Source organism: Propithecus coquereli, unplaced genomic scaffold (genome assembly GCF_000956105.1).
Source record: "Propithecus coquereli isolate 6110/MARCELLA unplaced genomic scaffold, Pcoq_1.0 Scaffold122, whole genome shotgun sequence".
Taxonomy (NCBI): domain Eukaryota; kingdom Metazoa; phylum Chordata; class Mammalia; order Primates; family Indriidae; genus Propithecus; species Propithecus coquereli.
The window spans coordinates 4,577,292-4,593,779 of record NW_012136303.1 but is presented as its reverse complement, the minus strand read 5'-3'; the positions used below and the strand labels follow the sequence as shown (position 1 = coordinate 4,593,779).

The 16,488-nt window shown below is 51.5% G+C and overlaps 1 protein-coding gene across 1 annotated transcript; it reads left to right on the top strand.

The window, feature by feature from the left end:
• Window positions 1-8,049: 8,049 nt before the first annotated feature.
• On the top strand, window positions 8,050-15,509 carry REM1 (RAS (RAD and GEM)-like GTP-binding 1). The gene is made up of 5 exons (XM_012665770.1): window positions 8,050-8,079; window positions 8,914-9,473; window positions 10,530-10,612; window positions 13,412-13,613; window positions 14,864-15,509. Exons 2-5 carry the CDS (start codon window positions 9,134-9,136, stop codon window positions 15,133-15,135), a joined length of 897 nt encoding a protein of 298 aa, XP_012521224.1. The 5' UTR covers window positions 8,050-8,079; window positions 8,914-9,133; the 3' UTR covers window positions 15,136-15,509.
• The last annotated feature ends 979 nt before the right edge of the window (window positions 15,510-16,488 follow it).

The following is a 16,488-nucleotide window of genomic DNA, read 5'->3' as shown; positions in this document are numbered from 1 at the left end:
GGCTACCTCATTAGCAGCTATCAATATGCCATTTTGCAGAGAAGGAACGTGACAATCAGACTTGGGAAGTGACTTGCCCCAGGTCCCACGGTGTATGGCCGGCGCATGGCAGAGCTGGGCTATGAACTTGAGTCTGACCTGCCTCCGCCCCCCACTCCCAGAGGGCATCGCCATCCTCATGGCAACGTCACAAAGCCACTGACACTCCATCTGAGGCTGTGCAAAGACAACGTCGCTGCATTATTCTTTCTAAAACAACTGAGGGGGAGGGGTCAGAGTGCAGAACTAAATTTAGCTCAGTTCCGTTTAAAACTTGGTCTAATCCAATAATTTGAATATTCTGGTGGTTTATTCAATTCAGAGAGGCTTAGCCTCTTTGCTATAACTGCTCAGTCTTTCAGGCTTCCCTCCTCCCCCTGCTCCCTCCAAATACCAAGGCTGGGGTAAGGCTGAGGAGATGCGGTGGCCCATGCTGGCTGGCATCTGCTGGAGTCTCGGTGGCTTGGTCCTGTCACCGGGAATGTGCACTGGCTTTCTGGCTACAGCCTGCTGCTGGTGAACTGGTCTAATCTCTGTCATTGAGGCCTACTGGGGATACCAGGCCACTGGCACCTCATGTCAGCTCTCATGGCTCTGTTGACCTCTTTAGGGTTCTTATCTGTCCTCTTTCGAGGCTCTAGATCCCTACTCCCACCTTATCCCCACCATGATGGGCCCTAAAACAGTCCATTGCCTCTCAGTTCTCCATCCAGACCACACAGGAACGGAGGGAGGTAGGGAAGCAGGACTGACAGTCAGCTGGTACATCTTGAGATCAAAATAATTCAAGGCTTCCATCCAGGTTGGTAAACAGCTGCTGCCCAAGACCCTTCCATCCCTCCTCCTCCACTCCACCTGCCTCCGGTGTATCCCCAGGTCCCTCTCATGCCAGAAACTAAAGGGTTAATTGCTGCTGCAGCAGGTAGTCTCCAAGACCCAGCCACCTAGGATCTTGAATGTCACTGCCTCTTTCTTAGCCTGACCACACAGGGTCCACTCTCTCACTTGGGCTGGGCCACGGCTACCCAGAGCAGCTGTCCTCTCTGAAGAGCTCAAAAGACAGTGGACGAGAGTCCCTCCGTCCCTCAACTTACCCAACATTCCTGCCCCTTTCTGGGTTCAGTCTCAGGGAGAAGGCAGCAGACACTGGGGGTCTTCCCAACTCCCATTCTCCCAAGCTCAAGTCTGCTAGAGAGCTGGAAACGCTTAATCCTTTCTTCCCCGACCTCCCTCCCATCCGGAGTGGCCACATGATACAGGTCAGGCCCATGAGATTTCAGCAGAAGCCTGCTGAGGGGTTCCAGGGAAAATTTGGGCTTTCTTGATAAAAGGGAGAAACGCAGCCCATTCCAAACTGCCTCCTCTTCCTGCGTTAAACAAGTACATGAGGCCTGACGTTTCGGAAGCCATGTTGTGACCCAAGAGGATCCCAGACATGCTTGCCTGGCCTGGGTGCTGCTACCTCCACACTTCTTTGTACACGAGAAAAATAATCCCCTGCAAGTAGAGTTTCCTGTTTTTTCAGACACACACACACAAACACACACACACACATGATCCTAACTGCCCTGGGGTGATTAACCCGCATGTCTACAGATCTCCCTTACTCTGCTCACTTTGCTCCCTGCCCTCCTGTCCCCACAGGTCCTCGGGCCTGGAAGAGACAGACATTCCTTCCATCACCTCTTCCCACTTAGATGAAAACTGCTTTCATAAAATTCTTACAGTTCTGTCCACCTAGACAGACTCTTGAAATGCTAAAATAGCAGATAAAGGAATCTAGAAGAATCCTTTCACCCTCAGCAGGTCCTTTCAAGTCGCACCATCTCATCCTGAACGTCAGAAGCTTATTATTGACTCTACTATTATGAACTCTTATTATTACCAGCTATTATAATAATATTAACTCTTATATTATTAATTTGTTATTAACTCTACCTTTTCTTTTTGCATTCCTTCTATAAAACGCTCATCTCCTGATATTATAATTATCCGCATTTTATGGATGAGGAGGCTTACAGAGGTTGAGTCATGTTTCTGGAGTTGGACAGAGAGGAAGTGATGTGGCCAGGACCAGAACCATTTACAGTGGTCATTAATGCCCACTCGCCCCAGGTACCTCCCCTCCCTCCCCAGACCATCCCTCCCATACCCTGGACCTTGCCCCCTCCCCAAGCGGAGAGGAGCACAGGTGGGTAGGCAGAAAGAAGAGACAGCTGACAGCATGTGTTTTATTGGACAGGAAGGGTGCCAGCCCCAGAACCAGCTAGTCATACTCAGGCTTGGTGGCCAGCGGAGGCTTGAATGCGTAGGAGAGACAGCACAGGGACCCATCTGGGCACAGGTGCATGTAGGATTCCTGCCTTGTGCAGTAGGTTCGGCAGGCCCCTTGGCCCTTCCAGCACCGTTTGAATTCACTTCTCCCTATGCAGAGGAAGAGCACAAGTCACAGAACAGCCCATGGGTCACAGGATAGACCACTGATCTCCAGTTAGGTCACAGATTAGACCACACTGGTCACAAATTAGCTCTCTGGTCATTTGTTAGACCACTAGTCATAGATGAGGGTACTAGTCACAATTTAGACTACAGATCTTAGTCCAGGTTAGTCCACAGGACATAGGTTAGACCACTGGTTACAAGTTAGAGACTAATTTCTTGTCCAGGTAAAACCACACACCAGGTATACTCTAAGCACTTTTCTTCTTTTTTTTTTTTTTTTGAGACAGAGTCTCGCTTTGTTGCCTGGGCTAGAGTGAGTGCCGTGGCGTCAGCCTAGCTCACAGCAACCTCAAACTCCTGGGCTCAAGCGATCCTTCTGCCTCAGCCTCCCGAGTAGCTGAGACTATAGGCATGTGCCACCATGCCCGGCTAATTTTTTCTACATATTTTTAGTTGTCCAAATCATTTCTTTCTATTTTTTAGTAGAGACGGGGGTCTCACTCTTGCTCAGACTGGTCTCGAACTCCTGACCTTGAGCGATCCACCCGCCTCGGCCTCCCAGAGTGCTAGGATTACAGGCGTGAGCCACCGCGCCTGGCCTTAAGCACTTTTCTTAACAACACTATATGAGTATAGTTAGTCTTACTGCAATCCCTGCTATACAGTTAAGGAAACTGAGGCTTGGAGAGGTTAATAAACTTACCCAAGGTCACACAGCCATTAAGGAACAGAACTAGGATTCAAACCCAGGAAATCTGACTCCAGAATCCACACCCATAACCATCACGCAAACTATCCTAATACATAGGGATCTGTTTAATGTTAGGCTCTAGTGAGGGAGTTTCCAATGATGAGTCATGAAAAAGGTAAGAGGTTGGGGGAACAGGTCCTATGTCCCCTCAGGGGTCTTTGGTCACAAGATGGGATGGAGCCTCTCTTTCATTTATTCATTCAACAAACATGGAGAACTGGAATTACCACAATGAATGATATGGCCATGGTTCATGCCCTCAAGGAACTTCCAGCTGGCAGGGAAAGCAATTGAACAGCAACGAAATAAATACAACAAATAGATTTTATGGTAAGTACCACAGTGCAGATGATCAGCATACTGTGATGGCCAATTAGAGTGAATGGGGGAAGGAGAGGAAAGACCAGGACTTAGCCTTGTCTGTTACAGTGACATTTCTAGACATACGGCCCCAGGACAGCAGAAGGCAAGCAGCTCAGAACCACTAGAAAGTCTTCCCACATCTGCCTGGATTAAAAGAGATCCCACATAATCCTCAAATGATGGATTTGGGCTACCTTGGGCTTATCCATGGGTTTTATTCAGCCCTGCCGACCAGCCCATGCTTCCGTCTTGGCAAGGTGGAGAATCTTAAATGGTACGGTGCTGGCCTCCAAAGCTCCACGAGGCAAAGAATCCACACCCTGAAGAGGGTGTGCAGTATAATGGCTAACGGTGCGGCGTGAAGCCAGCTCAGACCTCCTGGGTCCAGATTCCAGCTCGGTCATTTCCCAGTTGAGTGAAATTGGCCTCAGATTCCTCATCTGAACAGCTGTCTTTCAGAGGACAGCGAGAGGATCATTTTAGCACCCGGCACATAGTAAATGCTCAATAAGTAGGAGGTGAGATTATCAGAATGATGGCCTAGATGGCTGGAACAACCAGGGCTTATTCTAGGTATATACCCTCACTTTCCAGAGAAAGAAAGGAAGGTACTTTCCCAAGCTCCCTTAGCCTCTAAGTGATGGGTCTGGAACCAGAACCCCAGACCCTGACTTCCAGGGGGGACAATTCCTAGAATGAATACTCTTCACACAGCATCGCACTTGAACTTCCCAATCACCCCAAGATCCAGAAGTGGTTCTTTTCTCCTACATGATCTGCTCTCCCCTCCTCATCTCTTAGACTCCATTTCTCACCGATTCCCCCGTGTTCCCCGCTCCAGCCACACCAGCCTCCGCTGCTGCTCAGATGCGGCTATCACCTCCTGCCTCAGGGCCTTGGCCACTGCTGTTCCCTCTGCCTGGAACAATCTCCCCTGTCTCCTCACTTTATTCAGAGCTCTGCTCAAACCCACCTTATGTAAAATGATAAGATTGCTGGGATTTACTTCAAAACAATTCACTGGGGAGGAAGGGGAGGCAGAAAATAAAACAGGATTGGTTCCGCTTGGTAATGGTTGAGATTGAGTGTTGGGTACATAGGAGTCCTTTATACTATTTTTTTATTTCTGTTTGAAATTTTCTAAAATAAAAAAGGTGTTTTTAAAAAATTCATATCATTACATTATCCTCTATGTTTGCATAAGTTTAAATTTTTCCACAATAAAAAAAAATTTTAAATTCACCCTGTTTATTATTCTCTCTACTTTTGTGTATATTTGTAATTTTCCAAAATAAAAAGTTTTCAAAAAGAAAAAGACCTTATCAGAGGCCTTCCCTGACCGTCCCGTCAGCTGTCCCACCAACCCACACAGGCACACGCCACTCTAATCCCTTACCTTGCCTTTCTCTTAGCACCTACCACCACCCGACATGTTATGTGTTTATCTATTTATTTTCTATCTCCATGAACTAAACTGTCAGCTCCATGAAAAAAAGGACCTTGTTTTCTCTCACTGCTAGATCCCAGCAATCACAACAGTGCCCAACCCACAGTAAATATTTTTCAAATGAATATTTAGAGACGGAAGCCCATTGTACAGATTAGGAAACTGAGGTGCGGGCCGATTTAGCAACTTGTTCTAAGCTGCCCAGCAAGTCAGTGGTGGGGCCAGAACTTAAATGCTGATCTAGGTCCCTCTCGTCCTTCAGGACCCAAGAGCCTAGTCCTCATTTTTACACACACACACACACACACACACACACACACACACACACAAACACACACAGGTGATGTTACCTGGCGGCACATGACCCAGGAGCAGGAGAACCACAATGAGCAGAAGCAGCTGTGTCATGGCCACGGGGGTCCTGGGGAGGCTGCTGAGGAGAACGCAAGAGAGGAACGGAGCGTGCCGAGCCTCGCTGCCTTTGGCCCAGCCTTTATTGGGCTGCAAATAAAGGCAGGGCCGTGGGCAGCAGACCGAAGTGGGAGGATGAGGCCATGTGGTCCCCAGGCTGCTCGGGCTCTCAGCCAGGTATGTGGGAACTGGTCAGCCACACCCTCTGGAGGCTGTTGAGCTCTGAAGCTGGGGGCAGAATTTTCTTTTTCTTTCTTTCTTTTTTTTTTTTTTTTTTTTGAGACAGAGTCTTTCTGTTGCCCAGGCTAGAGCTGCCCGATTTTTGTTCACTGTAACCTCAAATTCCCAGGCGCAAGCGATCTTCCCACTTCAGCCTCCTAAGTATCTGGGACTACAAGCATGGGCTACCACAATCAGCTAATTTTTTTTATTTTTTTCAGAGACAGGGATCTCACTATGTTGCCTAGGCTGGTCTTGAACTCCTGGCCTTAAGTGATCCTCCCATGTTGGTTTCCCAAAGTTCTGGGATTACAGGTGTGAGCCACTGCACCCAGCCTAGGGGACGGAATTTTCAGAGGCAATGCCTGGGGTCAGAAACTGGAAATCTTCCCCACTTAGAGAGTGGGAAAAGCCTTGACTTGACAGAGCCCTGGTTCGATCTCGGCATTTCCCCCTAACTGCTGTGAAACCTTGGACAAGTCACTTAACCTCTGCAAGCCACGGGCTGTTGTCTATGAAATGATGACAAGCCTCCCTTGCAACGTTAATAAATGAGGGTTGCCCTTCCTAATGCCAAGGAGATGGAACCAGAAATTACTGGCCTATTGAAACAAATATGTATTTAGATCTACTCTAAAAATGGGAAGAGTAATAGTATCTACCTCACAGAGAGTAATGGCTACCTATCTTGTTTAGAGGATTAAATTAAATAATACAGTGGCTCTCAAACTGTGGTTCCCAAAACAGCAAGCAGCAGCAACACCTGGGACCTTTTAGAAATGCAAATTTTCTAGCCCTACCCAAACCTACTGAATCAAAAGTACTGGGATGGGGTCCCAGCAAGCTGTCACTTAATAAGCCCTCCTGGTGATTTTCACATGCTGCACTGCTAAAGTTTGAGAACCACTGAGATAATAAATGCACAAAGTTTAGAACAGTGTCCAGTACACAGGAATCTAAGTTGCATCATGAAAGATGAGTTGGGGGAAGGGCATCCCAGGCAGAAGGAACAGAGTGTGCCTGAAATAGCGGGGCATGGGCAGAGCAAGGCTGGCTGCGAGGAGAGGTGGAAAAGCCCCTGCAGAGGACATCATGGGCCTTGAATGCCAAGTTCAGGCTTTTGTATCCTAGACAACCAAAAGGTTTTTAGCACAAATGTAACCTGTTCAGGTTATGGCTTTAAATAAAGAAAGTGAAACCCAAAGAGGCGAGTTGACTTGCCTAAGTTCACACAGCAAACGAGTTGCAGAGCTGGGACTGGAAGCCAAGTCACCTCACCCCCAGACAATGAAGGGTGCTGCACCCCTCACAGCCCATCTGGCAGGTAAGAAAGGGAAGCTCAGAGGGCCAAGCCACGGAAGGAAGCCAGGCATGAGAAGGTTCAGCATCTGCCCAAGACCTGCGGGTCTTGAGCCAGTCTGTCCAGGGCTGCCGTGGGAGTTCTTCCAACCCGGATGCCTGGACCCCCTCAGCCATGACCATGAGCCCCACCCACAGGTACAGCCTGGTCTCCACGGGTCGGTACATACACACACCCCAATCTTCAAACCTAAAGGAAGGCACCCTACTCAAAGAGCCTGGATTCTAGCCTATTGGATAGCCAACTTCCCTTCTCTTACAAGATTAGTCTCTTTCCTCCTCCTATATGCCTGGGAAGACAAAAAAAAAAAAAAACCCCGAGTGAGTGATAGAAAGGGACAGTAGGCTGAAAGCAGAAACCTGAGTCCCAGGCCCAGCTAAGCCTCAGTTGGCAAATGAATGAATGAATGAATGATGCCAAAATAAGATACTCAATGCAGACTTCCTGAACTCTCTTTTCCTCCAAGCCACCTCCCAGAATTAATTCCCCATCCAGAGCCGAGTTTCTCAAAGTGGAGTCCGCCAGCTATCTGCATCAGGATCATTTGGGGCACTTGTTTAAAAGGCAGACTCCCAACCCCGCTCCAGGACGCTGAATCTGCCTCTCTTGGAAGGTGGGACCTGGGAATCTAAACAATTAACAAGTTCCCCAAGTGCTTTTCCTGAGGGATAATGCTGGTGCGCCCATTGACGGAGTGGACAGATGTGGACGCAGATGGCGATCCAGACCCAGGAATGCAGAGCTCCCGTCCTTCCCCTCTCTGGTCCTGCACCCCCACTCACCCGAGGACAGGCATAGGACTGGAGGCCCCAGGTCAGGGGAGCTCTGCACTCTTAGAAAAGTCATCGAGCGGCCAAGGCCTTGGGGCGGGGACCCCGGGGCTGCCCTGATGGGGCGGGGCTGGATGGGGCGGGGTCGCGGCTCCTCCCCTGGCCCAGGCGGCGGGGCGGGACCAGCCGGAGGGGCTGTGCGCGGAGGCGGGTGGTACACCCCGGAGCACCCAGCAGCGGAGGCGGCGGGAGACCCTGGACCCCTCCTCACGGCCAGGTAAAGCTCCGTGCAACTCGCCGCCAACTCGCTCAAGTTGGAGCAGAGTTCGCCTGGCGCCTGCACGGGGGCTCTGCAGCGCAGGCAGAAGCAGGGGGGCCTCGCAACAGCGTCCCGAGGGTGAGGGTCTTCAGACCTGGGCCCGGAGGGTGGGGTAGCCCCGGACAAAGAACCGCCTCGCCAGGGTCAAGGATTCATACCTGGGATCCCGGGCTGGAAAAGCTGGGACCCAGACTCCAGGAATGCGTTCCCCGGGCCCTATGGTCTCCCCTCCCCGTCCCCTGCCAGGACCCTGTCCTGTCACCAAACCAGGAACCTGGCCGGCTGGCAGCTCCTGCCCCCAAAAGCAGCTGGAGGCCGTAGCGCCAGCCGCTCCTGAATTTTTCACGCAGGGGGCGGGCCGGACACGCCGTTCCCATGGCACCAGGGCACTCGGGTTACAGCCGGAGGGAGCCCCCAGAGCCCCCTCGCCTTTCTGGGGTGCCAGCCCACCCCGTCCTGCCTCTTCCTCTGACCCCATGGGATTGGGCAGCGGAAGTAAATTCCCGGGGGCCCTCAATTCTCCTCTGCACCCCCAACACAGAGCCCTGTGAAAGAGACATGGGGAAGGGGAGGAGGGGGCAATTCGGATCCTTTCACAGGGAGGGGCTCAGGTTCTGAATGGGAGGGGCAGATTGTGTACATGGGGAGGGTGTGCCTGTGTGGACACCCCACCTCGCGGCTGCCCCCCTGCCCCGCTGCCTGTCATCCCCGCGTAGGTCATCCTTGGGCATGGGAAATGGCCTCTGGGTGTGCATGGCCGCGTGTGTTCACTGCCCCGCTCATCCCTTCCAGCGGGACCCAGGCGTACCCTGAGCCTGAAGCCCCCACCCCACGGAGCTGAGGTGTCTCCTCCCATTTGAACAAGAGGGGGCTCTGGAGGAAGCCCTTTCAGCAGCTCGTCAGGACCCTGTAGAAGAAGGGCTCAAAGCAACCAGCTCACCGCCCATTCCCCCTTCTCTCGGAAGGAAGGAAAGAAGGAAGGAAGGCAAGAGCAAAGCCCCTTCTACCAACCATGACACTAAACACCCAGCAGGAAGCAAAGACCCCCCTGCGCCGGCGGGCCAGCACTCCACTGTCCCTGTCCCCCAGGGGCCGCCAGCCTGGCCTCCTGAGCACAGCACCCTCCACTCACTCGCAGCATCCCCGGCTGGGCCAATCAGCCTCCCTCAACCCTCCCACCCAGAAACCTTTGCCTGCCCCTGACGACTGGTCCTCTGAATCCAGCGACTCTGAAGGCTCCTGGGAGGCCCTGTACCGTGTGGTGCTGCTTGGAGATCCCGGCGTAGGGAAGACCAGCCTGGCCAGCCTCTTTGCAGGGAAGCAAGAACGGGACCTCCATGAACAGCTGGGAGGTAGGGGCCCTGTGGGCTGGGCTGGGATGTGGTGAAAGGAGTGAAAGCTCTGTCACCAGGGGCACAGGGCTGCCAAGAACAGTTGTACAAGTCATGTACTGTTCAACTCTAAGGGGCATCACTCACATAGACTATGAAGGGAATGAAGCCCCCCTAGAGTTGTTCAGGGCACAGCCAGCACAGTGGACAATGAGAGGGAAATTCCTTGAATAGGATGAGAATTTTGCCAATTTTTCATGGATGAGAAGTATGTGATTCATTCCATGTCATAAGGGGAGCAATTCTGAATCCCATGAGTGTCAAGAAATGGTGGACTTCCACCCAGCTCAGAAACCCCCAGGCCCAACTGCCCCTGACTCTCAGATCCTCCCAGTCCCATAGACACCCACCCATGGCCACCATCACCTACAGCAGAACTAAGATCCTCCCCAGAATGGAGACTCCCAGGCCCAGGGTTGCTTTATTCCCAAGAAATGCAGTGAGCTGAGAGGGTCAGGGGCCCCAGGATGATGGGGTACAGGGACAGAAAAAATGAAGACAGGCCCCTGAAGGATTGGCTGGGAGGACATGGGGCGAGTGGGGATGAGTGTTGGTTAAAAGTAGTCAAAAGGTGAGGACACTCTGGCACTGTGGCCACGCCCTTCTCCAGCCTTGACCCCTTTTCCAAGAGTGAGAACCCATACATGTTACAGATGGGGAGACTGAGGCCCAGCGAGGATAACATGACCTGCCTGAAGCATACGCTAAGCCAGAGACAGAGCAGGACTGGGAGAATTCCCAGCCCACCTTTAACCCCACTACCCCACAGTCCTTCAATCAACCAAACCAACTTTCTAGTACCTTCTATGTGCCAGGTCCTATGCTGGCAGCTGGGGAGACATGGGCTCCTCATGGAGCTCTTGACCTACCAGGAGAGACAGACATCGACCAAGTGTGGTGAGCACTTCCAAGGAGAAGTGGAGGGGGCAATGTGACCAGAAAGGGAGGCTAGGGAACCCCACGCCCTCCCTGGGCCTTCCCCTCCTCCCTGAGATCCAGCTCTTCCCTCGGTTGCAGAAGATGTGTATGAGAGGACCCTCACAGTGGATGGAGAGGACACCACACTGGTGGTCGTGGACACCTGGGAGGCCGAGAGACTGGTATGGCACTGCAAGCAGGATTTGGGGGGAGGGGTGCTAAGCCTAATACCAGTCTCCTTCCTGTCCCCTCCTGGGATCCTACAGAGCAGGGGCAGGATGGGGGCCATCCTCAGCAGCTCCCAAAAACCCACAGCTCCTAAGCAGCCTTTCCGACCAAAATCAGAAGACCCTGGTGACCATGACCCCTTTTCTCACTCCACTGATCCCCTCCCAACAACCAGGGCACAGCATGCTGCTCCCCTTGCAGACGTCCCCATCGTTATTACCACCCTAACTCACCCCACCCACCCACATTGTGCAGAAGAAGGAACACTGGATTTGGCACCAAAATGCCTAAAGCTGAACCCCCTGTCTTGTTCTTACTAGTTGTGTATCTCTGTGCAATTGGCCCACCCACTCTGAGCTTCAGTTTTCTCATCTGACAAATGGGTCAGTTATTCCTGCCTCTCTTATCAGCTGGTTTTTAAAAGTTCTCATACAGTTTCAGAGGTGAGTCCGGTTTGGAGCATGAAAAAATGCTGAACAGGAGTAAAGAATTGTAAATGATAATTCTTATTAATTATAACTTGGTAGCTAGTGAAAAAGGAAACCAAAGGGTGTCCTTCCCTAAACCTTTCCAGAGCAGGAAGAGAGCAACAGTCAGGAACCTGTCCCTATTGTGATTTTCTTATCTTGTTTGGGTTTTCTTTTCTCTTACTACACAGGTAATACATGCTCATGGTAGAATTTTGAGGAAATACACCTAAGCAAAGATAAGGATCTAAAAATCACCTGGGATCCCATTTCTCTAAGGAGTAGGCCCTTCCCCTAACCCTCAGGGAGGCCCTGCCCATGGAGCGGGGCTTAGAAGGACAGAGTTGGGTGATTGACAAGAGTGGTTGACAGCTCCCCTGATAGGCCCAAAGAATAGGGATTAAGGAGCTATGTGGTCAATTTCTTTTAACAAGCAAAATAGGAAACACAGGCCAGGCACAGTGGCTCATGCCTGTAATCCTAGCACTCTGGGAGGCTGGGGTGGGAGGATCACCCGAGATCAGGAGTTCGAGACCAGCCTGAGCACGAGCAAGACCCCGTCTCTACTATAAATAGGAAAATTATCTGGGCGTGGTAGTGCACACCTGTAGTCCCAGCTACTCGGGAGGCTGAGGCAGGAGGATTGCTTGAGCCCGGGAGTTTGAGGTTGCTGTGAGCTAGGCTGACACCACAGCACTCTAGCTCAGGTGACAGAGTGAGATTCTGTCTCAAAAAAAAAAAAAGGAAACACAAGTCCAACTGAGCATGATGATGATGCTGATGATGACTGTCATAACAGCAGCCAACATTTATGGAGCATCCTCCTCCTAAGTGTCAGCCCCTGGGCTAAGTACTGCATATATACTATGAATTCAGTCAAAACAAAAACTATCGGTGAGCCTTCTGATACCCATTCCACTGATGAAGAAACTAAAGCTCAGAGATGTTAAATACGTAATGTGTCTGGAGCTCTCCAAAAGCAAATGGTATTCAAACCCAGATTTATGAAACCCCAGAGACTATACTCTTACACACTAGGACTGCCCCCCGCCAGAAGCATCCTCCTGAACCTTCAGCTGAGGTTTCACTCCTTCACCAATTCATTCATTCATTCAGAAATACTTGCTGGGTGTCTATCACGGGCCAGGATGCTGGAGACACAGCAGTGAATAAGGTAGACATATCCCCTGGCCTCATGGAGCTCACATGCTGGAAAGGGAGGGCCTACTTTTTGGTGCAGTTGAGAACTCTATGGGGTGGTGTCCAGTGAGTTAAGGAGAGTGATCAGATTGGGAGTCCCACTGGGGAGACAGGGGAGGAAGGGTACTGGACTAGAAGGCAGGAACCAGAACTCTACACCCAGCTTGCTGTGTTCTTGAGCAAGTTTTCTCCTCTTTCCAGGACTTTGGTTTTCCAACCAGTAAAATGAGGAAACTAGACCAGTTTTCCTGGTCAGTGACTTGAACGGAGGTCCCAAAGAGGGTCCAAGCAGTAACAGCATTATTGGATTAAGCATCTGTCCTTTTCATCTGTGGGCTAGATGGTACTCTGAAGTCAGAGCGGCTGAATCTGACAGAATTGGGTGGGCCTTTGGCTCACCCAGTAATGCCCTAGGTTGGCTGACCATCAGGGTCACCTGGAGAGTATTAAATATCAAATTCTCAGTCCTCACCCCAGACCTAAGCAATAAGAAGCTCTAAAAGTGAGGCTCTAGAATCTATATTTTTAATCACACTCCCAGTGAGTTCTTACCCACCAATCCACGCACCGACCAGCTTTTGTAATCCTGATGCACAGAAAAACCTCTATAAATATTTGTGCGATGAATGACCTCCCGAAGTCAGCCTCCTGTCCTCCCTTCTTTCTTTTCCTTTTTTCTCTTAATTCTGGACTGCAGAAGCCCTAAAGAACTTTCTGGCAAGGCCAAACCCTCCTCGGAAACCAGACAAAGGAGCTGAACAAGCCTAGCCAGAAGCCTCCTTAGCAGAAAAGAGAATGAAGTAAATGTTTTGTCTCCAAATGCCCTGCCTGCAGAAGTCTCAATGAATGAGACAACACAATGAGATAGTGTCGTTAGCCCAATTTTTCAAGCAGAGAAACTGAGGCTCAGAGAGAATCAATGATTTTCCCAAGGTGACACAGGGAATTACGGCAGAATTTGTCCCTCAGACCTGTCCAAAGTATAAACCTCAGCCCCATCCCACCCATTAGACCATCCCAGCTCCACCTTTCTCAGCCAGGGTGTACGCACCCTCTGAGGATGGGCCTTGGGTCCCTCCCCTACAGGATAAAAACTGGAGCCAGGAGTCGTGCCTGGAGGTGGGCAGTGCCTACGTCATCGTGTACTCCATCGCTGACCGAGGCAGCTTTGAGAGTGCCTCCGAGCTCCGCATTCAGCTGCGGCGCACACATCAGGCGGACCACGTGCCCATCATCCTCGTGGGCAACAAGGCAGACCTGGCCCGCTGCCGGGAAGTCTCCGTGGAAGGTGAGCCCTCCCCTCCACCTCCTCCTCTTCCTCTGGCCCCTCTGTCACCGGGGCCCTCCAGTGCTCTTCATCTCACTGACTGCCCCTGCCAATCAGCCCCCACCCTGGAGCTACTTGCTTAAGCCTGAAAGCCAAGAACCATTCTTGCCTCCCTTCTCATGCCCGCCTCCCACAAACCAGTCCCCGAGTCCCATGAGGCCCACCTCCATTAATCCCACATCCCCTTCCCTCCACGCCCACAGCCTCTGTGCTATCCTGGCACTTCCACTTTAGCCAGTCCCGGTACTTCTCAATCAGCCCCCCTTGCCAGCTGCCAGAGTTTTCCAGAACCACAGCTGATCTTGTCACTTCCCTGTATTCCCCGATGGCTCCCCCATGCCCTTAATCAGAGACACTCTATCCACCAGATATGATAGGCCCAGTGCCTATAGGCTTTTCAAGGCCTTACATTGGAGAACTGAAAGACCATTATTGGGCCCAAAATACAGTGAAAAATTAGAAATTCAAATTTCACAAAGCTTTGTCTACAAAACATAATATTGTGTCTGCCAGCAACCACAACCCAAAACTTCTAATGTTATATGTAGATTATTTTTACAATGGGGTTGGAAATATTTTATTAAGTTTAACATCAGATGGAGCCCATAACAATCTTAAAATGGTACTACTCACAGAGTAAAATCTTTAGAATATGGAAACTGAGACCCCGAGAGAGAAAGCCAGTTCCAGAGAGTCACCAGCCACTGAGGACTAGGATTCAGGCCCAGTGGCATCCTGGAGGTGGAAGACCGTATGCTTTGCGGACAGATATCCCAAAAAACTGCAATGAAATCCCCAGGAGATTTTTGTTAAAACACAGATTTCCAGACCTCATCCCAAACCTACAGAATTAGAATCCCTGAGGGTGGGCGGGGGAATTTCTATTTTAACAAGCTTCTCCAGGTAATTCTGATGCACCTTTTAGCTGCATCTAATTTCCGATTAGACCTGTTGGCTGACATTCAACCTGGCCTCTACCTAGTCCCGGCCGCCCTGTCTTCCCAGCCTCATTCTGCTACCAGTATCAGTCACGAGCTTGTAAACTAATTCCTCAAAGCCCAGTGTGATCTGTCCCTGAGTCCTCCAACATCGGTACCAGATATGCGTACAGGAAAAGTTGCTTTCCATTGAGACTGAACGCACCTGTTCCCACTTTTATCTCCGCGTTCCGGTTATGGCTCCACCCCGCTCGCCTGACCCCGCCCCCGCAGAGGGCCGCGCCTGCGCCGTGGTGTTCGACTGTAAATTCATCGAGACGTCGGCCACCCTGCAGCACAACGTGGCGGAGCTCTTCGAGGGCGTGGTGCGCCAACTGCGCTTGCGCCGCCGGGACTGCGCGGCCCGGGAGCTGCCCGCGCCCCGACGGCGGGTCAGTCTCGGCCAGCGCGCTCGCCGTCTCCTTGAGCGCCTGACGGCCCGCAGCGCCCGCCGCCGGGCACTTAAGGCCCGCTCCAAGTCTTGCCACAACCTGGCCGTGCTCTGAGGACATCTGCTTTTCTGGGGGTGGCGGGTCACTGGGAGAGCATTCTGGGCCCCACCGACGCCACTGAGGGGCAGAAGCGCCGTTACCTAGGGCCGGCATCGTGGGCCTTGCTTGCCCGCCGCCCCGATGAGCGGATCATCCCCCACGGCCAGAGCCTGAGGACCCCCCTGCTCCAGAGAAGCGATGGACAGACATAGGGCCGAAGCCCCAAGCTGGGCACAAAGTAGGGTTTTTTACATGGTGGATGTCTTTTTGTAAAAATCTTCCTTGTCCCTGAGGTCTGGCCAACCCCCAGAAACCCCTCAGTAAAGCAGACCAGAAGGATGTCCCTTCTGAATGCCCAGATCTCTCTGGGAGTGTTCCAGGATGTCCACCTCCTGCCCTCCCGTCTACACTGGCTACAGACTGGTTTAGCCTGCTGGCCTGGGTGTCAGGGCCAATCAATAAAGTAATAGGATCATTTGTGTTCTCAGGCTCTTCTCCCAATCACTGGTTACAGTTCCTGCCCCAGTTCTTTGAGAGAGACAGTGGATCACAAACAACCACAGTTCAGTGTGATGACCTGCTATTTTCTTATTAACCCATTTTTTAGATTGTAAATTCACAAAATATCTGGAAGGAATGTCAGCACTCACAATGGCAATATAACTGCTGTTGTTAGGAGCTGACTGTGTACCAAGCTGTCCCTGTCACAACTATTAGTTAATCTTCACAACACCTGGGAGGAGGGTGTTACCATTAACCCCATCTTAATAATTAGGAAACTGAGGCACAGGACAGTCAGTGAAGGCTCATGCCCGAGATGTTACAAAAAGCTATAGAATCTTGGGGAGATGGACTTAAAAACAGAATGTGGCACACAGTTTAAAGGAGGAGGCATAACTCCATGAAAGCCAATCTATTAATCCCCAGGATAAACCACAATTTAGTCCAACTCACTCATTTTCCAAATGTGGAAACTGAAGCCTACAGAGGGGAAATGGGCACCCTGGGGTCACCCAGCCAAACCCTGGGTCTCCATTTGGCTGTGTGGGAGGAAGGAGGGAGTGAGGCGTCCAGCCTGGCTGGGGACAGGGCTGGGTGTTGGAGATCAAGTCAGGAGTTTCCAGCCGGAAGGGAAGGGGTGTCACTACTTTGAGAGGAGAACAAGATGCAGACCGTTTGGACCATCGTGTCCCTGATGCCTGACACCCGTGCCCGCCCGCAACCAGCTACCCAACCACTCCTACCCAGACACCTCCCCTGCGGTGCTCAGGAGTGAGCCATATCCTCCAGCTATCACTCCCCCCACCCCAGTCTTGCCAGCGGAGCACTGATGGCGCTTCTTGCTCCATCCCAACCCCAGGCCAGGGA

What these genes read in the sequence shown, in the direction of transcription:
- REM1 (XM_012665770.1), top strand. Translation starts at nt 9,134, where the DNA reads ATGACACTAAACACCCAGCAGGAAGCAAAGACCCCCCTGCGCCGGCGG. An exon ending in CCTCCATGAACAGCTGGGAG is followed by an intron (nt 9,474 to 10,529) that starts GTAGGGGCCCTG and finishes CCTCGGTTGCAG; the next exon opens with AAGATGTGTATGAGAGGACC. An exon ending in CCGGGAAGTCTCCGTGGAAG is followed by an intron (nt 13,614 to 14,863) that starts GTGAGCCCTCCC and finishes CCGCCCCCGCAG; the next exon opens with AGGGCCGCGCCTGCGCCGTG.